The sequence below is a fragment of the Mastacembelus armatus genome, chromosome 3, assembly GCF_900324485.2.
Source record: "Mastacembelus armatus chromosome 3, fMasArm1.2, whole genome shotgun sequence".
Taxonomy (NCBI): domain Eukaryota; kingdom Metazoa; phylum Chordata; class Actinopteri; order Synbranchiformes; family Mastacembelidae; genus Mastacembelus; species Mastacembelus armatus.
The window spans coordinates 23481215-23505337 of NC_046635.1; the positions used below are offsets into that span (position 1 = coordinate 23481215).

At 37.8% G+C, this 24123-nt stretch overlaps 1 protein-coding gene across 7 annotated transcripts in view; it reads left to right on the plus strand.

Annotated features, from left to right (window-relative positions):
• Window positions 1–24123, plus strand: part of ntrk3b (neurotrophic tyrosine kinase, receptor, type 3b) — a 147304-nt gene that overhangs the window by 53467 nt on the left and 69714 nt on the right. For all 7 annotated transcript variants that reach the window (XM_026293842.1, XM_026293839.1, XM_026293844.1 and 4 more), the window contains exons 4-7: window positions 5950–6018; window positions 16678–16832; window positions 17366–17508; window positions 19347–19488. In XM_026293842.1, the coding sequence (XP_026149627.1) occupies window positions 5950–6018; window positions 16678–16832; window positions 17366–17508; window positions 19347–19488 (509 nt within the window). The remainder of the gene's footprint in view (window positions 1–5949; window positions 6019–16677; window positions 16833–17365; window positions 17509–19346; window positions 19489–24123) is intronic.

The following is a 24123-nucleotide window of genomic DNA, read 5'->3' on the forward strand; positions in this document are numbered from 1 at the left end:
ATCTTCCAGTAAAGACACCTCTGTAAAATGATTTTTAAAAACCAAACATAACTTTCATTAAGAGAATTTACTGAAGGACTGTTGGATTAGACTGCATTGGTTTTAGCTTGGTGTACCTCAAAAACTGCGGAGTATGGAGGGGAAAAAAAGTTATATACAGATTCACAGAGCTGGCTGTCTTGATTGCCTGGCAACATTACTCCTAAAACCTTGTCACATATTGACACAGCCAGGTTAGCCTTCTAAGGTTTACAACACAGACATAAGAGTGGTTTTAGTCTTCGCATTTACGTGTATGTCTCTGCTGGGGAAAAAAAACAGTGCACAAATCCTAAATGTTTAACTATTGACTCTAATCCACTGGTACCCAAACCATTTCTACAGGGACCCACTTAAGTTAAGAAGAAGCTTCAGATTGACTAAACAGCTGAAGGTAACAGCAGTGTGAAGGGCAGGGACAGTTGAAGCACAAGCAGAGCAGTGGCCTCCAAAGACTAGAGTTGCCCATCCCTGGTAGAGGTGGTAATAGTTTTGCCCAATTTGCCAGATTTCTTTTCTCTTCCTTCAATTTGCCCTTAATCTATGACTAAAGGTTCATGAAGTGATGATATATCCTTCATCATCAGCTGTATATTCTGTTTAGTGCTTAAAATGCTAAACTGCTGAACTGCGATAATTAACATATAACCAGTGTATGCTAATTACCAGCATGCTAACTCTGACATCGTGAGCATAGTATTTAGCAGAAAGCACCACAAAGGCCTCACAGAACCACTAGTGTGCAATCTGAGGCAAATGTGCATGAAGGCACATCATAAACATATGAAGACGAGAGGAAAAACGAGGGAAATGACCGAATTAATGGTGTTCCCAGGTGCTTTGTGAGCTCAGAGGCTGCTGTCACTCAAATACACATAGTGGTTGTATTTCTGCCTAATTTACAGCTAATGTGCGTGCATTTGGTGCATTAGCTGTCCAGTGGTCAAATACAGTACATGAGGTAATAATTAACTTTGTTTTCTGTCTGAATACACCTTTAGTACAGACTGTTTTACTGAATATCCAATCCTGTTATTTCACTTGACAAAGAGTTGGACTCATTGAAACATCTGAGGGCTGTGTACCTGGCTGAGGGTTACTTTGATAACAGTTTCATGTTATTTAACCTGGTTGGATGTGGAAGAGAAATAAACAGGTTTAAAAGCAGATGAGAGGAATTCTGCTGTGAGATTAGCATGACATATGCACACACATATACCACAAACAGAGGATTTCTCTGAGATTAAACAATCGTCTATTTTTATACCTCTTCCCCAGAGCCAACCTTACCTAAGCTTGATGCAGATTTGGGGCAAATCATACTCTCGATTATAATGAAGACGTTTGAAGTTTCTCCTTGGCTGTTTTGATTAAATGAGGTCCATACTGTACCTCCAAGACAATTTATCGAACACCACTACACTTCTTTGTATTTTCAGTGATTGAACTGTCTGAGACTTGAGTTTAAGCACAGTCATTATAATTTTTTGAACAATAAAACAATAAAAGGGACAAACACTTGGTATAAAAAATGCCAGTGTCAGCTTTATATATTGAGATTTGAAATAATGGCAGTGAATAACTATTATTTATATCTTTAGTCACAAACAGTAATCACACGGTCAGTGCATTAATGTTTATAAAGGTGGTTTGTGTGTTGGTAGGAGCTGCAGTGAATGACTGACATGGGTTTAGATTTTGGAAATTAGATGTGTTTGCCTGATCTTGTGTCTTTATTGGTTCCCTCTGAGCACTCTGGCTTCCTCTCCCAGTCCAAAGATATGCAGGTTAAGTTAACTCCTGACTCTAAATTGTCCTTACGTGTAAATGTGAATGTGAGTGGTGTGTGTGTGTGTGTCAGTCCTTGAGAGACTGGTGATCTGTCAAGGGTGTGCCCCGACCTTACCTCGACAGGGTAGGATAGATAACGGATGGATGGAAGTTCCAATAAGACCTAAGTCATAGACCATAACTTAAGCCCCCATTCAGACAGGATTAACATTACAGGGGGGAGGGGTTGAAATAAAATATTGAATCTGCTTCTCCATAATTAAACCTATTGTTCCTGAAAGCATTTCAACTAACTGTAAATTACAAGATGTAGCATGTAATAGACATGGATGTTCTTCAGGAAAAAGCCAGAAGAGGAAGCCAAAAGCTTCCCCAAGGGGTGCGGGAAAGATGAAACACATTTGTATCATTATCTCCAGTGTCTACTGTCAATAAACAATCCACTTAGAGCCTGTAGAAAAACAGTGTTTCAGGACCTGCCTGGGAATCAATACATTGTTAAGTTTCAATATCACAGTAGTAGCGCAGGTAATGTTAAAATAACCCCACTTCCCCTAAAGAAAGAAATCCAGTCCGACTGCAGTTTAAAAGACCAGAGATGTTTGAAAAATACATTTTCAGTCTGTGGCAGAGGCATTGCTGGTCTGGCTAAATATGTATATCAACATACATCCAGCACTCTATCTGTGTGCTTTCAGGCAGGATGCCGTAGGTTTCAGCTGAGGAGGGATGGGCCAGTGGACCAGAGGATGCATAGTTACACAGGGTGGGATGAAAAGCATGAAATAACTTCTGAGCATTATCAGTCAGAGACATGCAGAAGGTTGCAGTAGCAGAGACATATGCACACATTATTAGAAATGTTAACCTGTATTTTTAACCTTTTTTATTTGTCACCTTCCAGCTAAAGGACAATCCTGTGGTTGTAGTACATTCACTCTACAAATAGGATGCTATTTATTTTGGTAATAACTGTTGTAAAACAGTAATGGCTTTAATAGCTCAGCATAATAAATACAGTAACTGCAGAATAACATGTGGCATGACACTTCATCTTTGAAACTCTATGCTGATGTTCACTCAGCCCTCTAGAAGAGAGTGGATCCAGGTAAAGAGGATATTTTTCTGGATGTTTGGATGAATGAATACTTGAATGAAAACTTGACTGTAGGCTGAATCATTGTTTTGTTGTATCATTCTGTGATAGTGAGAAGCAGAATAAATGTTTTTTCGTAAAACAGGTTTGAATTTTTTGAATTATTTTTAAACAACTTTCTTTTCAAGACTGACACCTTGGATATTTTAAAATTATATTTTTGAAAGATGTGCTTTTCAGCTTATATTCATCAGTGTTACATTATTATCCTTATAGTATTTCGAAGCATTTAGTTTGTGATACCACAGCAAAGCATTTGCCCCTCAGTGTGACAGATGATGACTAGGTTTCATGACGGCCCTGAATTGACATTGCAGATCTCCCCTGCACTCAGACTGTAGCTACCAGTGATGCTGCACTAATTAGCCAATTCTCTCGAGTAGCTGAGCCCTCCCAATGGCATCTGAGCCAAACAGAATTTTTAAAGGACAGAGGCGTTGCACCTCCTCTGCAAAGGTGCAAGCATCCAGGTTCACTTCTTCGCCCTCTGGCTTGACATCATTATTAACACCTACATCTGTTAGTGTAACGTATATGTCTTTTTTTCTTTCCCAAATCAATCAGATAATTAGAATTTATTATTCAAATGAGAGGTGTTTAAGGAGCAAAGAGGATTTGTGGCTCAGGCACCGAAAATCCGTGTTGATTCAGTTTTAGAGTTTAGTCAAGGTAGTGGAGGTCTTCATGTATGTGTGTGTGTGTTTGTACGCTGGTGATATAGAGTATGTCCTTTTAGTTGTGGATGCAGAGCTCCCTAGCTTACAAATAGATTAATTTTCTATACCACAATTTTTTTAATTTAATAATGACTGCCCCCACCCCCCACCCCCCCGCGTCAACAGCACTTAGCCTTCCTCACCTCCTGTCTTTGTGTATTCCATCAGCTTTGATGGCTTATTTGCTAATTTGTTTATATATTTATTTATTCATTTACCTCCCTCCCCCCATCCACTTTTAGCTGACATTTCTTGTCAAGATACAAAGGATGACCTTTGAAAACAGAACACTTCCTGCCAGAGATGTGAAGGAGGTCTCACTCTCACTCAGAAAACCTTCCCATTCTTCTTCCACATATTTTCTTTTGCCACTAAATAGAAATACTTATAATTATTTATATTATTATGACTTTTCATTTTACACTGTAATAGTTCAGACAGTTCAATTAAACAAACATGTATGAAGAAATGTGTGAAGAGAATAATGTAAAACATTGGTTGAATGTTAGACTAGAAAGCCAGCATTTTATAATAAAATAGAAACTGTACAACAAAACCTGTGGGTCTGAGGGTCTGTGAACTATCTGAATGTTGTTAGTTTGGAGTTTAGTGACCTAATGTCATCCATATATATTTGGAAATCTTTGGTTTTAACATGTGTCTATTTTAGTTATTTGAAGTGTGCCTATTTGTAGATCTGTGCTGTAAGTGTGAGTCTATTTTGAGGTGTGTGATTTGAAATGTTGAGTAGCCCTGATGTACATCACCTAATGAGCTGCTGTTTGCTCGCCCACCATTTCATTTTCTCTCCCCAGTAATGTATTCTTTCAGTGTATAATAAAGTCCCAGTGGGACCATGAGTTTTCTTTGGAAGGTGAAATTTCATGCACCATCTTTACATATTCTCACACACTTCCTTGTATTCAGAGCAGTAGTATTCGCACTGGCATCCAATTTAAGTAGACAGTGTTTAACCAGTGTCTCTGTGACTTTGTCAATCACAAACACAGAAATACGTGTATGTGTATGTGAAACGTGTGTTTCTGCAGGAGTGCGTTTGTTTTCATGTCCATCTGTGATTGCAGGTGTGATATCACAGGATATAAGAAAGACCTGCATCAACCGTACGTCCCTGTTGCCATGGTGACACTTCTGGTTACAGGAGTAGCTTATGGGCAACAGAAATTATGATCTACTGGTTGCTTTTCCATTACTATATACTCTATTTGAACATATTGACATTTTCATATATTTTCAACATCATTTATTTGTAATATTTATTTGGGTTTTATATTGTAAAAATAAAAAAAACAATTTTCTATCTATCTATGTATTTAGCATTTGACTTATACCATATAGTTAAAATGCACTACTGTGTATATATGCTGCATTATATCCTGTGTGAGTCCTTGCTGCTCATATGGATACTGCTGTTTTGTGTTTTGTGTTCAATACGACCATGATATGAATGTTAAGAGTGATTACGCGAGTCTTTACATCAGCAAAACAACAGATCAGATAAAACGTCACCCTTTCAATTCTCTCTCATGATCTAATGCAGCACATTAATGCTGCCTGGACTAATAACAGGGTTTGATAGTGTTCTTTATGACAAACTGCTGTGTTAATGCCCTCACAGAGATGCTGTATTTCTTAATAAGTGTATAGACAGATGCCTGATTATTATATTTAAACTGATTCAAGGTTCTGGTCAAACCACTTCTAAGTCTCTGGTGATTTGCTATTGAATTTAGTGGCTTCCTGAGCCGCAGGGGTCCCTTAGGTCAATTGAATTATTTGACTTGAAAGCGGTCAACTTTCTTTAATTGTGTTAGCTCAGCCCTGGAGCCCCACACAGCCAGGCCTGTTTCCCTTTCCTTGTCAATTGTTCTTTGCCTTATTTTTAGCCATTAACATGGGCCTATATATCTAGTTTTCTATAAACTTGTTTTATTTAATTAAAATTTAGTTTGATTTATTTTACTTGAAGAAATACATCTCAATGCCAGAGACAGAAGCACAAAGTGATGCGTGGTTGAGACATGAAAAGCCAGACACTAAAAATTTTATTTCCCCTTAAAAGGAGTAGAAAACTATCAAACTGAACCAGTTGCTAATTGTATTTCTGAAACTAGAAGTGAGAAAATGTTACAAAAATAGGACAGACATGTCATTAGGAAAGATACATAAAATAATTCCATTTAAATAATTCAGCTGAACTTTCTCTTTGTTTTTTTTCCTCTGCAGAAACTTGTCAAAGAATCCTCTCACCACTCTGTCATGGCAGCTCTTCCAGCACCTCCAAATTTCCGAGCTGTAAGTATTTTTCCCTCATCTGATCTCGCTCATTGGCTTTTGTTTGTGTTGTGTTACAGTAATTTATCATCACTGCCTGCACACTCTCTGCCTCAGTACGAACCATCTCCCTGTCTTTGTTACACTAAACCTCTAATTTGTCTGAACGCTTGTGAAAGACTCAACCTACAGGTGGCATAGTCACACTGTGATCTTATAAGTCATTTGTTGACTCAATTAACATACACATTGAAAATGTACGGTAATGGTGTGGTGGGAGGGGGGAATGTGACCCCATTTTCTTGTTTGTTATGAATATTTTAGTGATCATTGTGTCTATGTAATGAGTTTCCTCTCTCACCACTGGGGAGAACATTGTAATGTCGCCCGACTTGTAATTTACACATCATTACACCTGTCAGCGCTGTCCATCATTTGAACCTTTGCTGTACTGTAAACACTGTTGCTGCTCCATGAAACTTCTGGCATATGAAGCTGAGGTATAGCAGGATGTGATACAAGAATGTTTCGAGTAGGCCTCCTTATTGTCCTATTTTCAGAGGTAGAAGCAGGGCAGGTCCTCAGAGAGCGCAGCACAATGCTGATCTGAGGTAGTCCTGCTGTCTTTGACTCCAGGCAGCAGAGTGCAGGGAAAGCCCTGCTTACATTGGCACTATAGTTTTGCATTTGGGGCTTTTAGCTTATGCTGTTATCCTGAGCAATACTTACCCGTTGAACTCTCACGAACCACCAGTATTGCAGAATGGTTCTTCTTCTATTGAGTGTAGGAAGTAATTCACACCAGACCCAATACCAGTGTTACACAAGTGTCGTCTCACTATGGTCCCCCATCAGAGGCAGATGGGTCTCTGAATCCCTCATTGTGCCTGTTATTGGGTTGTGAATTTCATTCTTCACTGGATTGTAGAAGTTCTGTGCTTGTTCTCTTACCAGCTGTCCATCTCAGCTTATGTGTTAGTTAGTTTAATTTCTCTTATTCCTGCTGTATTTTCTCAGCTTCTGAACTCATATTTTCATATGTATATACCTTTACAAATTATATTTAAAAACATCATTTCTTAAAGAGCGTCTTTGTATGAGGAATGGATTCCTACACAAAATCCTGTTACTGTTATTTCAAAATTTTACATGAGACTTTTTATGTTTGTCTGTGCTTTTCTCACCAATCAAGATTTAGTAGCATCTGAATTTGGTCACTCCAGCTTAAATCTCATCAATGTGTTTATTTTACTCTGATTGCTTATTTGGAAAATCATATATATTGTTATAATGCAGTAACATTGTTATATATAATATCCCCCTTTCAGAGTGTTGTATTAATAAAAAACAGTTAGTTACTGTTATTATACTGCACTGATTGTATCATATACCACTACAGCTCACAGAGCCTGATTTGCATTGATGTGCAGTCCTTTGTCTTCTTAAGAAACCACTGTAGATCTGAATAAATGTTATCTTTGTTGTTCTACATAAAAAGCAGGATCAGGGTGATGCCTGTGTTTCCTAGTGAATGCTGATGAGGACTGAGGGTTTCTGTCTATTCCATTTGGTATGTTTGGTTAAGAGGTGTCAGTTGGAGTGGCGTGGCGGCACAGACGTGGGCCGAGGCATTATGCAATAAGGAAGCCATGTGGAATCAGGCCGTGCAAATAGGAAATGAGTCACTCTATCATGGACAGAGCCTGAGACGTGGCCCTGACATCATTACTCACTTTACTGTGTCCACATGTTCAACCAAACCATATTAGCTTAGTAAGTGCCAATCATTCAATCATGCCAAATGAAGCGCACTCACCGAGTGCCTATTGCCTTTAATTACCAGAATAATATACAGTGCATTATCAATGATAAATGTTCCACAGAACCACATTTATATTATTTAAGTCGAGGAAGATCCAACCTGCTGAAATAATTTCCGTTTTATGGGATGAAAGGTGTGTATAGTCCTTTGCCGTGATGCCATCGCTACACTGTGTTATCTCAGTCACTCTAGGCACTGCTGTTAAAACTGTACTTCTCTTTTAAACAATAAAGGAGCATCAGTTTTAATGCTGCAGCAGTGAAAGTGACCTGCAATAAATATGCCCAAATATTTCTTTTATACTGGAATTATACCCTTTCACCCTTTCATCAAAACAAAGATTTTTAGATTGAAAATCATCCTTCTGAAAATACAGTATGTGTTCTGACTTCTTTGTAAAATTCAGTTTCATGGTGAAAAGTGAGGAGGGAAAAAGTAGTTCCTATCAGTTATTGTACATCAAGTCTGTTTTCCCGCTTATCAGGTACTTCATATCAAGCCTAGTAAATTGTAACTGCAAAACAGTTGCTTGGTGTTGCAGGTTCATTGCACAGATATTTCACACCCCCTGTAATATCTTAATATCAGTAACAATGGCAGTACTATCAGTGAAATCTCAATAATCTCACGTCTTTTGTGGCTCCTGAGAAAAGGCCCCAACTTCACATTGAAGCTTTACAATAGACATCTGTTCTGTGCTGCCTCTGGATGACAAAGATAATCGGCTCTGCCTCTTTGTCTCTGTGCCCTTTAGCAAAGGACCAGAGCTACTGCAGTGGTGGTGCACAGCCGAGGCAATCACAAGCCTCAGAAAGGCAGCAGGGTGAATGGGGCGGCTAAATGGTAAATCTGCCACTGTGGCTTCCAGGGTGATATTATTGGGAGCATCTGAAGCAGAGTTAGTAGAAGTCACCAATACCACCGTCTTCGAGGAAGCTCATTCTGTCTGGTCTATGAAAAGGGGAAAATATTCTTCTTTAGGAAGTGAAGTGATCTGCCTGAGGCAATGTGCATCTAGAATCCCCTTATTCTGTTAGCACTTCTTTAATCCCAGCTCTCTGGGAAGCAGTGGCCAACGCAAAGTCAAACATTTACGCCTCTCTCTGCAAAACGGATTTTCCTTCGAATAAGGAATGAATATGAATAGATCAAACCTATAATCTGATATGACTGCCAGTGGATTAAGATGAATTAAACATTAAAATCCCAAGGGTTCCATGACAGGTAAATTACTAAATTCAAGCCTTCATTTTATTATGGCCCAGTTGTACTCAGCGCTTCCCGAAATCCATGATAATAATACTGTACATTATGTAGACGCTGACTTGTAAGTGGAAAAGGATGTATTAAAATGTTTAATGTGGTGGAAAGAGTGGAAGGAGGGCAGCAGTGGGCTAGACATGCAAGAGGTCACCAGCATGAAACCCACTATATAAATCTATAGTATATGGGGAACTGAAGTTGAAACACACTAATTTTGTGGAAGCAGCCATAAGTGCAAAAGCAAAGACAGGACATTTCCCATTAAAAACAATATTCTTAGATGCCATTTACTGATGGAGACAGAAGAAGCTTTACCAACACCTAAAACTTTAAATCCAGGATTCACAAGTTTATTTGATAAATTAAAAAGAAAAACTTACCACATTATGACTGTGAATTCAAGATAGAAGTACAACTGCAAAAATTATAGTGACTTGTACATATACACATCTTCTTGTAGTTTTCCTCACTAAAATAATTAGCCAAATGTGTGTATGTTTACTTGTGTTCAGTTATTATATGAACTCCAAAAGTAGTTCCATGGTTGAATGAAGTGACAGCTCACGTAATTACCCAGATATGTGCAAAACATCAAAGCTACGTCTACAGATGGAGCTCTGGTTTCTCTTATGATATGATGATCACATGAAAAATAAAAAGTAGGGCCTCAGAGTATTCTACACACAGCAGTGGGAACTGCAGATGTACAGTATGAGTTGATGAGTAAAATATATCCTTAATGCATTATTAAGGATTATTCTTTACCTTCTTTATTCTTTACCTTAAATGTAGCTTCAGTTAAGTGTTTGGGTTGCTCTAGATACAAATACCATAAATGATCATATAATATTGGAGTGTGCCTATCTCAGCCAAATAGTAGGGGGGGGTTTACTAAAGGAGAGGTTATTACACAACACAAATTTGGTGTAATGTACATTTTTGCAGTACTAATACAAACATTGCCATGTTATAAGTTCCTCAGAAATATGGTTTTCATACAAATAATGTGAGTTGTTGCCATTTTGTGTTTGATATCAAGCTACTATTAAGGCAAAACTTCAGTTTGTATCTTGACAATGTTTGGGAGAATATAGTTAAATTGAACATCTGACATGAATCTTGCTGTACTGGTGAATTAGTGCTGTGGAAAGGGACATTATACTGAATTTATCAAGACTACAGGTAAACATGAAGGAGGTTTTGAGTTTGTATTAAATGGATGACAGGGGAAATTAGAACTAATGGCCTGGTGCCTTGGAGCAAGGCCATGGTTGTATAGGATTTTGCTGAGTCAAAGACTTTTAGAAAATAAAACTGAAAGTGAAAGCAGACAAAGATAAATGGACTAGTATATTCCTTTAGTGTGTATTGTATCTGTTGTGGACAACTGGTCAGCAGTCAGGCAGACACAACAGGCTGTAAAAACACAGCACTGACAGATTATTAGTTGATTTGGCAAACATGCTTGCAAAGATGCCTACACTTTACTGTAGGAAAGCGGTTGTATTGCATATATGACCAGCACTCTGTGTCTATTTATTAAAAGAGAATTGATCTGACTGAAAGCTGCAAAGTAACAATCCCTTAAATTCACAACAAAATACTCAATCCATTACAGATTATAAATGGACTGGAGTATATCATCCATCCTGAAAGTACTCTATTAAAACACACCCAAAGCACCTCTCAAAACATTCATTCCCTGAAAATGAAAACCAAAAGTATATAAAGAGTCTCTGCTAAAATCTTTGACTCTGAAGAAAAAAATTGCCTTAAGCTCCTGCTCACTTTCTTCATTTTTTCTACCTGGAGCCTTCCCTGACCTGACTCGGGTGTCCCCTCTCCTCTACATGATTGCAGTGCAGGTGGTGTTGTCGATAAGCCAAAAGTCAGGGCTGGCTCTCAGACAAATTATGCTGTAGTGGTTTAAAAAGAAAAAGTCAGGCAGTGAGAGAGCCTGCAGGGACGCTGACTGGCCAAGTGGCTGCAACCTTACAGGAAGCAATGATGGGACATAATGGTGATTTATTTATTCACAGCGTGCCACTTTATCCATGACATAAGCAGAAGATGCAGTGTGAGAATGATGGAGTCAGTCCAGCAACAACCAGGAGTGTGGTGAAGCAATGATGCACACTTTGTACTGTGTGGTAAAAGCAACTGTTTAGCAAATTTAGCAGGATCAGGAGAAAACACTTATGTGGTAAAAGCACTTGCTGATCAGAAAAATAAAGTTTGACATCAGTTGAGTCAACTCAACTGCATTTCTTTTCCCTGATTGTTTTAAACTGTTCTTTATTAAAATGCTAATGTCTCAACTCCTACTCTTCAATTAAAACTGAGCATAATTTGTCATTACTGACAGGGGCAGAGTAACACTGCAGCAGTGACTGAAAACGCCTGCAGTAAAAATGAGACCAGTTCATTGCTACATCTGTTTATTCAGCCCGTTATGAATAGATGTCCGACTGTCAATCAGCTGCTTCAATACTCTAGAAGCCAATCTAATAGCATGACAGCTAGATTATCTCTTTTCCGCACTATAATAACAATGACAGTACTGGCCACAGTATTTGATTGACAAGTGATCTATGGGAAGTGCAGTTCAGAAAAACAACAGCAATACATGATTTGCATCAAAGATAAATCAAAGCTAAAAAAAAATAGGGGGGTATGATTAAAAAACAGGCAATAAAGTACAAAAAAGAGAAAGAAATGACAGTTTTCTAAGCACCACCCTCCTGAGTTATTGTTGCTGTGCCTGTCAGATTTTCTATTCTAGTAGGGCACATACAGTATGCAGTTTATTATGATAACAGTGGCAGGTTCACAGTTCTATTTGAAATAGTGGGTTTTTATTTCTAAAAATTGCTGGATAACCACCTATAGCTTACTTTCAGTGAAACTGGCTAATTTGTTTTAAATCGAAATGTTCTGTAAAATGATCTTGAATCTACAAGTCAAGGTCCCAGTCAAAACGTCAACATCCTTACTAGTTGACCCATTTAGAAGACATGGCTATTAGAGGAAAACACTAGGTTCGAGTTTTCCAGCTAGATTTATTTTTTAATGTTTGCATTTAAAATGGATTTTTTTTTTTTTTTTTTTGTGCTGTGTGCTATGTGATACTAATGAATTTCCCCAAACCAAATAAAGAGCATGGAAAAAGCTGCAGTCTCTAAACACTGATACACAATTTGGCTCCCACACAGAGGATGTTCCATTTCTAAACAGGTACTTTTCTGAGATAACCTACATAATAATATAATATAAGTCATAGCTTGTATCTAGTGCTAAGTTGCTACTATTTAGCTGAACATGCTAATGTTTGCAGCTGACATTACAGCTGATACACATTATCATGTCTTCTTTACATTACTGGTCTGTGCCTTTGGTTTTGAGAAGCATTTCAATTTGCCGAAAAATCCAAAGGCTGACAGATCTGCTGTGGACTGGTTCCTCGGCTAACACTATAAATAGAAAATCATTGTTTGGCGAAGTGTAGAAACATATATATATTTTATACATATATATATATATATTTTCTTATCAATATGCACTAACTTTTGGGTGTATCTGACTCTATAATGAAACTTACAGTTTTGTAGATAACTGTACATAACAATGTGAGAAGCAGACAAAAGAGAGTACCTGAATGTAACTACACATCTTTTTGCTGAATCACCTCAAAGCCATGCATCACAGGAAATGCAGCATATAGTCTAGTCTCACCCCACTGTGGTAAAAATAAGCCAAATAATGCTATTTGTTAGTCACAGAGGATTTAAAAACCTAAAATAATTTCCGACAGCAGTGTAAGGAGAGGAAGCAATGCATTCAAGCAGAGATCAAAGCATGTGAGCAGCAGGGCAGTATATAGCTTATTGTTGCTTGTGATCCACGGCTCCTTAGCCAAAGCACCTGTGTGTACATTTCCCCGAAAAACAGCCTCCGGTGGTGATCATTACCTCTCCTCTGGAGTAGTGGGGTGGATCGTTAACCAGCTTCAAGGAAACATCATGCTGTTAGCTCTCTCTATCTGGGGTCACACTGTTGTTTGCTTTTGCTCATTTCTAAATCTAAGACATTTATCAACTTCCAGCTGTCAGCTGTTTTTTCCCCCCCTTTATTTTATGTCTTGTTTAGATGCATGAACTGTACTCTACTGTATACACTGGACACACATTGGAAATGCACAGGTGCAGCTTTCTTTTTTTAAGTGTAATATTCTGCTTTGTTCAGCGTGTTTTTTCTGTATCTACACAGCAGCAAGTCAGTACTGACCAGCTCTACCCAGGGAATAGTAGGTAATGTATGGAGGTTGTGTTCTTATTAACAATTACCATAATTACAGTATAAGGGGGTAAGCCTAGGCTGCCCTGCTCTGGTGAGTTTTCATCCCTTGTGATTCAACTTGCTCAGCATTAAATGATTTTGCAGTGAAATTCTTCTCTGCACTGGCATGTAGGGAGTTATCTGTCTGTGGAGTGAGCTCTCTGTACCATGCATATCCTTTCATATTCCACATAAGGTTAATAAGCTGATGGTGGTTAATGGGCATGTGCTGTATATATATATATATATATAAATATATACAGCACACAGAGAGAGAGAGAGAGAGAGAGAGATACACAGATACAATAAAAACACAAACTGCAACATCAGGGCACAATGAATTTGTTGGCTTTTAGATGTATTGTTTTTCCTAAATAATCCATTGAAAAAAATAGCACAAGATTAGACAAACATTTTTCTCCATAAGGTGAAAATGAAATTGGAATGAAAATTGAGTTTGACTAAAATGGAAAATGTGTTGTTTTTTTTTTCACCAATTAATTGGAGTTCGAGATGTTGGCTATGATATTTAGGTTATAATTGGTATAGAAGTAATACAAATACTGACTGCAGTCGGAGCGCACTTGTACAAAATAATGCATATTCATTAATAAGATAAATAAGGTTTCTACAGTAATTAAAATGAAAAAATTGGATTGAAATTATTGGATTGTTGTTGTCTTCCTTCCCTGGTAAAGCATGAGCTGGCTGAAAGAGTAAGCTGTCATATAGTGAATGTGAAAAGGTTCTAACTCTAACTACAGTATCAGATCCAGTAAAGAATCTGATAATAAGCAAGGTCCACCTGCGGGAATCTATTCTCATTACTTTATACAGCATAGTGGCCCTACCCTATACATTATTCATGCTTTCTGCAATATATTATTGGCCTCTGTCAAGGACTTTTGGATGGGCATTCGTCTTAAAGAAACTGGCCAATCACAGTCTCCAAATTGGACATATGCAAAATGCAGAGGGGGAGTAAAATATTCAATAATGTGGCCATGTGCTACACACTGCTGTGAAAATGAAAGTGTGTGCACAGAAGTCTGATGATACCTGCTTGCTCCTAACACAGCTTGAGAGTGATAGTCTCACTACTGCCTCGACCTTTGACCTCCTCACATTTGAATGCTATTGTCCATGCAGTCATTGTTTTCCTCTTGTCTGCTGGCTTGAAGAAAATCCAACTATTCTAAAACATGCATCTCTGGTGACTGTCATATGTTGTATACCAGGATCCTTTCTTTGACCAGTCACCATCATTACACTGTATTGCAGATTTTATTACTGGCACTGTTAATTATATTGGTATCACTCTATTGTAACAGGTGTTGCTAATTAAGTTGAGAGTGTTGTCAGTAATGTTTATCGTGCAGCTGATGACTGTTACTGGTTTGTGTATAATCTGTTCATTCAATCATTTTATTCAATCTGGAAAAGATAACAATAGTTTGGAACATTTTTAGATTTGACACTGCGATGCCTGAGTTCAGCTTTTACATGCTCATAGCAGAAGTTATCATGCACAGGGTGTACCCCTGCCTTCCACCAGAAAGAGAGCTGGGATAGGCTCCAGCAGATCCCTGTGACCCTGGTTAAGGAATAAGCGGGTATAGAAGATGGATGGATTTATTTGATTAAGAAGTTCAGATGAAAACACAAAAACATAATTTCCCTTACCTTGTTTTCCAGACTGAATGAAATAAAGAATGAACAGATGATGATGACGTTATTGCTTCCTTTCTGTCTGTTTCTAATGAAAAAAATGTGTTCGCAGCTAGTAAGAAGCAGCTGACTGAAGCTTATCTTCCACAAAGTAGAATGAATGAGTTTCCTGTGATTTTAAAATTTGAAAAAACATCACTCTTCTCTGGTATTTGTAGGATTTCCTGCTAAAAATGGCAGCTGATTGTAAACAGCACAATTGCAGATAATTAATCATAAAATCAAAGCATTTCTGATTTCATGCTTCAGCGTATGTTGTAGGAGAACAATTATTCCACTTAGAAGCATGCTGTTCTTGAGGTAGGGAAAAGACGCTCTCTGGAGCCTGATAGGAACGTGATTGACAGTTTGTTTTCATCCGACTATTGTATTATTCTATTATTAGTTGTGTTACTTTCTTTTTGAATAGCTGAAAAGATCAGACTAGTGTGGAGTGTTATATATGTTAGACTGGGAAGATCTGTGGAGTGCTTCCATCATTATCATTATGGTTTGAGGTCATAGATCTGATATTTAAATGCCTGCAGAGGTTATATATATAGGCTGCCATTTTAGCTTGGAAAACAAGTGGAATGAACTACTGCAGCAGAAATGAATGAAGTTAAGTTACTGTACAAAGAACATCTAAGTTCTATCTAGTCTGAAACTTAGATGTTCTTTATCTAAGTTTCAGACTATGGCTATGATGGTTGGTGGCATCAGTGACGGTGTTTGTTTCATGATATTCCTTAGTATGTATTGGAGAGACACATGCAAAAAATACTGGGCTCCCACAAGTATTCTTCCTGGAAAATAGGAAGGGATTTTGGCAAGAAGCTCCTAAGAATTATGGATAAAATGTTCCATTATTCAACTGTAAAAACGATTGTCATAGTAGTGGATATTAAGAGTACTACTGTATATGTGAAATAAGACATAAGGATGATAAATTGCCTCAATAATGTAATTTGAGTAATTTGAGAAAAAAATATTGGGGGTGTAAGAAAAAGCTAATCATATTCTGTTACCTTAACACACACATATTTTTAATCAAAATCTTGGCTGTTGAGCTGCATTGTGGGTAATGTAAGTGCTGGATTTTACAGAGGAAGAATAATGCAGGCGAAAAATACAATGATATCTCTGGTAATGTTCCATTGATTGTGATACTTTTTGTTATAAACTGCCCTTCGTGAGTCCAGCAATATTATAAGAGTGCAATACTAAATAAATTTTCCATTTTGTTGATGTTGTTGAAGAGACTGGGATGTGACTTCAACTGTGTTATCATAGCTGTTGCTTTCATAGGACAGCAATATCATTGCTAATATTGATATATTTGTTGTTGTGAAGGCTGTTTATGTTGCTGAAGAAGTGAACTGGATGTAGCTTGTTGCTGCAGTAACACTAGTGCCTCTTCTTCTATTGCTTTTGTGTTTTTCCAGATAATGGAAAATGGAAACAGTTTGGTAGCTGTTCCTTGTGTCTTAAGGTAGTTGGGCACTTTGGTTATGGTGGTTGTTGATTGTATTGTTTCTTTGTTGTGTCTCTAGGCGTCTGGACGGCGTGGTGTTCGACTGCGGTTGTGATATCCGCTGGATCCAGTTGTGGCAGCAGAGAGGAGAGGCCGGACTCCACACACAGCAGCTGTACTGCAGGAACGGAGCTTCCAAGATACGACTGCACAACATGTACATCCACAACTGTGGTAAGAGGTGTAGGAGGCAGCAAGGGGGGAGGGTGTGATGGTGTGAAGGAAATAGAAGAGGAAGCAGTATGGGGAAAGTGGGAAAGGGTAGAAAGGCAGTGAGCACAGGAGAGCAAAAAAGTGGACGGTGAAAAGGAGAATGGCTGACACAGGGAAACAAGAAAAGCTGGAGAAAGAAGGAAACGGTTAAAGCTAAAAAAAAAAAGGAAAGAAGCATGGAGCAGGGAGACAAGCCGAGGCAAGAAGAGGAGGAGATGTGAGAGAGTTCAGAGGGTGAATCTGATGTGTTGATTCTGACAGAGCCTGTAGACGCTGCAGTATTATCTCCTGGTGGTGACTCATCCCTGTGACATCTAATGTGTGTGTGTGTGTGTGTGTGTGGATATGTATCCCATTGCTTCCTTTGTACTAATTTTATTACATTAATGAAAAGTGATTAATTGATTTAGTGTGAAAATATGTAGACAAAGCCAGTGACAGGAGTATATTAGCATGAACATACACTGTGTGTATTTGTATGTGTGTGTTTTCAGACCTACCAGAGATCAGTGTGAGCCACAGCAGTGTTTTGGTGATGGAGGGCGAGAATGTGACGGTGAGCTGCAATGGATCAGGATCACCGTTGCCTGAAGTGGACTGGACTGTCAGCGGCCTGCACTCCATCAACACACACCTGGTTAGACACACCAACACACAAATAGTTGTGAATCTGCTATTATTGCTACACTTACAGCTACACAATTGCAGTAATTAATAAAAGTCATACCAAGATACATAAACCAGTTTAAGACTGTTAATAGTCGCCATTAATTCTGGTGTGGGTAAGTTAAATATTGGCAATATAAGGTTTTCACAAAGGGTTCATATTGCTTCTTTTCAAGTTTGCTCTGCTTTTGTCCATTTCTATGACCATGTTCTTCTTTTAGAGCTTTGAATGCAGTTTGACAACTGATTTGAATTGATTTGTCAATCCTGGTCAAAGTTATCTTGCACTTTTATTTTGAAAAAAATTGAAAAATCCAACCATAAATAGAATACACTGAACAGGCTGACTGCTGATTATGTGACTACAGCTGCATTAGGTGAAGTAGGTTTGTTGGGAATCTTCCCAGCATGCAGTGGGGCAGTGGATTAATATGTCTTCTTGCCATTGTTACTGCTCTTCTCTTTTAAAATGTTTACACTGTCTCTGCACTTTCATCACTGGTAAACAGTTAGACTTTGTAATTTGTTCAGGGACTATAGATGAAAAATAGCTTTCTGGCTAATTCTGGCATGTTTACAGTAATGTTTATTAATATGGATTGTCCCTGTTAAATAAACCATTTAATTAAAAATTAAAAAATTGGATAATACCAGTGAATATGTTTAGACTAGATGTGATACTGAGTGCATGATCGGTGGGGTTCTCAAATGCTGAACAATGAAAATGACATCTCCACAAAAGCAGCTTTATTTATGTGACTGACGCAAATAATCATTAACTTGATGTTCCAACAACAAATTCTCACTTTAATATCAAATTAAATGCATTATATGCTCTTTATATAGTATTTTTAAAAGTCAAAATTATTTGTAATTTGGCTCATACATGCTGTTCGTGTCTGAAAATGAGTTCATGCATGGGGTTGTTAGCTGGGCTTGTTGCTCCAACAACAGAATAACAGATACATTTAAGAAAAATGTATACAGTATGTACTTGTTATGTCAGTAAATTTAACACCTTTTATATGGTATTTCGAGATCACTCAAACATTTAGTTGAGGATGGAGGATTTGCCCATTGCCTCTAAAACTGAATTTAGTTGTTTTTGAAGTGTACCTCTTTATTTTGTGTGCATTATCATTTAAATAAAATCTTTGAAATAAACTAATTATGATAAAATTCTCATCTAAAAGCACAAGTTTATTAGTATGTGCTCTATTTCCCCCTGTTTGAGATAAGCCAGTTTTTGTGAGAGGCCTGAGCTGAGCTCGCTCACCTACTAATCTTTCTCCCTGAGACAGGCTCCAGGGACGTCACAGCAATAACAGCAGAGATAAACAGCAAGAAAGAGGAAACAGCAGTTTCTGAAATTGCTGTGTGGATGTATTTGTCATCTGTGTCCTTAATGCTTGCAGTGACTTTACAGATGAAAGTTACCTCTGCCTCAGGCTTGATGTTTTTAGAGTAGAATGATATTGGATGAGTGAGGTGTTGGCCACCTGGCCAAGTGAAGGAAATACATGCATTATGTTTGGCTGCTTAAAGGTGTAAAGTTGTTAGTCACTCTTCACATTCTTGCTGCAATTATAGTAAAACCAGACTAAATCACTTAAGTAATAAAGGTGTGTGCTGTCTTCTTTGCTTTATTCTGTTTCTTTCCACAGAATTGTAACCAATAAATAATTAACTTTGGTTTTAATTAAGTGATTAAAGATTTAAACCCCAGTAATATAATGGTATTTGCTTTAGTGTACCCTTCATGTACCTAAACAGCTCTCTTATTCTGCAATTTTACCTTTCTGTCTATAGTCTAATGTGTATTGGCCCAACATCCACTCGATCAACCTGACTCTTTTCAACATCAGCCGAGATGACAACAACTTTCAGCTGACTTGCATTGCTGAGAATGTTGTGGGGATGACCAACTCCTCCATTCAGCTCAACGTGCAGTGTGAGTTGCACTTTTCCTCTGATTAAATTTTTTAGGTAAATATAAATTTTCACTGTAGAGGTGAGAGGAAGACTGAATTTTAAGCCAGTGGTCGACACAACCAGTGACATTTCAAACACATAGGATCTCCTTCATTTTCTAGTTATACCTTATGTTTCTGTTTGCTTGACTGTAATAAACACTATTCTCTTTTTACTCTGTAAAGCTTTACAATCCCTGGTCGAGCAGGTTACTTGTATGTATTTACAGTCATTTGCTAGTAATTTATTTGTGAGACACATACTACTGACCTAATGGTGATAAGCTTTTGGTCAGAGCCAAGACAAGGTGGCCTGGCTGAGTTTAAAGACAACAGATAAGCTGATAGTGAATATGACAAGCAATAGCGACAGCCAGTGGTGCTGTTTGAAAGTCTATGCCAACTCTGTGTCCTAAAATGACACCATTTATATATATATTTCTAAGTTTCTGCAGCATGATTCTTATTGAATGCAAACTGAATGGCCACCACTGACTATTAGTTTAACTGGACACAATGAGGTACACAGCAAAAAGCAATAAGCCAACAAACAAAATATGCTCCAAAATCAGTAGGAATCATCGAACACTTGCTTATTTATTTATTTATTTATTTATTGTTTTAGTTTTAATTATACCTTCTATCTGTGATGCTGAATTATGCAGGTACATTTAGAATGCAATGAGGTGTTGCACCTCATTGGTTACAAACCAAGTGAAATTGATGTAGCCAATTAGTAAGAATATACCCTCCAGCCCACATGAAAGCTTGGTCTTGATCTGAGTGGAAAGAGAGAAAAAAAAAAAAAAAACATAACCTTCAGCAACGATAAAGCAATGATTTGGTAACCATCAGAATGTTCCTCTAATATCCAGACCACAAATTACATAATAAACATCAGGTCTTACAGCTTTACCCTGTAGACTGGCTCTGGGCAGATTTGGGACAGACTGTATTCAAAGTCAATATCTATCAAGGTGTCTGACATTTTTCTCTTTGTAGAAAGCTTACTGTTGTAGAGCACAATCTATTGTCGCTGTTTGCAATGCATCACACTACGGGACAGGGTAGATTTGTCACAAATTCAAACACTCCCTACTGGAGCAGAGCTGCTAAGATCCATACTAGAATGACAGATTGACTTTGCAACACCTAGTCTTCAGGGTTTCCTCCACACGGACACTCTATGGATATATATCTTTTTTTTTGTTGACACTCTCTGCTGGTTCTGCAAATTAACTTATTAATTTTTCACCACATGCTCTGATGGTAATTACATTTCCTCCCCTGTGCAGCCTATTGTCTCTGGAAATGTCATAAAATAGCTTAAACTGCTGCTCTGATTAGGGAGTAATCTGATTGACAGCAAAATTACCAGCCGTCAAATAACATTCTCTGCATTCAAAGATGAGTTCCCTATTTTAGTGAAACGGTAATTAACCACAATGCAAATTCTGCAGACCCATTGTTCTGCTACTGTTTGGAACCGTAGCAGCTCTACAGCACTCTAATAACTTACCATATTTTTTTCCCTTAGTCCTATAGGCAAGGTGTGGGTCTCTGTTAGGAACACAGCACTAATTAACACCTGGATTAGAAGTTCTCTTCTAATTAGGTGATTTTACCCCCTCCTGAGACTGTACTTGTACAACACTGTTCACTCGCACAGGTTAAAATCTTAATCACAAGGTTGAAATATCTGTCCCATAAAAACCGTTGCCTCCCCTGTCACTGCAGGTCATCATGTCCTATCAGTAGCAACATGGCATTTGAAATATGCCACCTGTGTTACCACCAGATAACATTGCACAACTAGCCTTGTATTCTTACTGATCAAAAGCATCTACAGCGGTTATCAAATCTTGTCATCTTTATGTTGTTATAGACCTATATTAGCCATGTTATGACATGTATTGTATTGACTGAGTCTGGGCTGACAGCCATGCTGAGGGGAAAATGGATCAGTCCCTTACTGTCCATCAACAAAAGAATTTTAGTTTTTTTTCTCCTCCTTTCTGTCTGTCTCTAGGTTGTAGCGCTATATAGGTTGAACCGCCCTCACTCTATGCCTATCTTCCTCCCTCTTGTCTCTTTCTTTATTCTCATCTCTGTTTTTTTCCTCTTTCTTTCTGCTCAAAATCACAGCCCTGCACACGCCCCCACACTAACACGTTCACACATAGACATGGCTTAGCCTTTAGTTCACTTGAATGACTTTATTGTCACTATTGTCTGGCAGGAACACTATCACCAAAGCAATTTATGAAATGACAGCTTTCAGACACCAATAAATAAATTATTCTCATCTTTACTGGATGATTATTCGGTTTGAAAGCATGAGCTATCTGTTGGTACACAAACAACAACAGGTATAATCACCAGAAATGTACAGTAATAGGCAGTTGCTTTTGTTACAAATTTATCTGACAATCATCTTAAAATTAATCATTTTAGTCTATTACTATGGAGAGAATTCTCAGTTAAGATGACAGATGTATAATAACATTCTACATTACAAATGTTACAAATTCATGCTGTTCACAGAGATATTATTCAATCCATAAATAAATATTTGAACAAATGTAGAATGTATGTTTGCACGCTCAGAGATAATAATAATAGTTATTATTATTGATTAATAATTAATTAATTATGTATGTATTTTTACATGAAGTGTTTCAGCATTACTGTATGTGGCTTTATCTTCACTGACTTAAATTTGACTTCTGAAGACTGCAGATTTTGTTACATCCATAGACTGTATATCACCTAAACTAAAGATATACGGTTGTTGATCTCATATATTGGATAATGAGTTGTTTGTGTGCTTTCCCACAAATCACCATACACTCTATAAATCTTGTTTTTATTTGTAGATCATGAAATGCACATTTGTTCCTGCTACTTAGACTTGTTTCTCTCCACTTATTACTGTCTCTTAATTATAAAGCAATTGGAGTGTTTACAGTTAGGGCCGTATTATATAGAAAATAACTCATTTAGTATGTTGGCTGACCATGTTGGTCAGTGAAGTTGGCGTGAATTTCAGATTGTTGGTTTCAGAAGGTTAGAAATAGTCAGACGTGTGTGTGTATGTGTGTGTGTGTGTGTGTGTGTGTGCGTGTGTTGTGGTTGGGGGTGTTGGGGATTGTTCCAAAGATTTAAACCATCTGACAACAATTCGGATAAAATGCAAACTGGTGGTGTTACAGTGAACAATGACAAACCACTCAGGGTGGATTATCAAAGCTGGAACATAAAAGCTCTAAGTTCAGTAAGTACTGTTAGATTGTTTGTAATTTAATGAATTGCCTGTTTATTTCGCGCTTCGGATCCTGTCTTATAGAGCTCTTTATAGCCATGGCAACAATCTGTTGTGTGGTTGGCCTGCCAGTTTGGTCCAGAATAAAACACATCTAAAACTATTAAATGGATTTTGGAGTATAATGGATCATGATCCTTAGAGGATAAATCCTACAATGATCCCTGGATTTTTCATCTAGTATGACTAGCAGGTCAGCTTTCACAGAGTGAAACCCCTTAATGAAAATTTCTCTGCATATACTAGATGGGTTGTCACCAGAGGATGAATCCTGCTGACATTGATGATACCCTGACTATTTGTTTTAATCCACCATGAGGTTCAAATGAGCTGTTTTGAAAAAAATGTCTCAGCAACTATTGGATAGATTTCCATGGAATTTGAAACAGTGTAGGTATTTGAGCCATACACTCCACCTACATTCCCATCAGCCTCTGCTTGGTGTTTGCTGTTAACACGATTAACTGAAGTTATGAACATAATAAACATTAGACCCATTAAACATAAACATCATTAGTATGCTGTCATTCTGGTGATAATATTTTGCTCATTGCCTAAGTGCAGCCTCACAGAGCTGCTAGCATGGCTGCATTGTGCTACTGTTGTGCATATTTCAAAATAAAGTTTTTAATCAAACTGTCTCAAACAAATTGACAAAAAACTCAAGCCCAAATAGCATTCCAAAATAGGAGTAGTGTTGGATGATTGGGCAAACAATAAAGCTGCCATATTGTCTGCTTTGTGTACTGTTCTTACAGCAATAGGAAGTTGGAGGAAATATGGTACAAACACAATGCACAGATGGTGGAGAGAGTGATTAGGGGCCTGACAGCAACTTTTGCCCTGAGCTTTCCAAACAGGCTAAACCAGCTATGCAAATCCCCCATTTGCTGCTTGAATCATAAAATATTTGCTATTTTTTAATTTATAAATTACAGAAATATTATTTCTTGATTAAAACTTTAATCAGAAAATATACTATTTAGTAGCACATTGCATGAAACAACAAGTGGGGATTCATTGTAGCAGCTGCAAGGCTGTGTGAATGACAACATAACCACATACAAAGAAAACCCTGGAGTTGGTTATATAAATAGGATTGCTTAAACATGCCTATAGAAATGGTAGGCTTCATTGAGATGCAGCAGGAGACAATGTGATTGTGCATGTGTGTGTGTGTGTATTTGAGAGAGAGTGCTGAGTGTGTGTGTGTTCGAGAGAGTGGTGAGTGTGTGTGTGTGTTTGAGAGAGAGAGTGGTGAGTGTGTGTGTGTGTGTGTTTGAGAGAGAGAGAG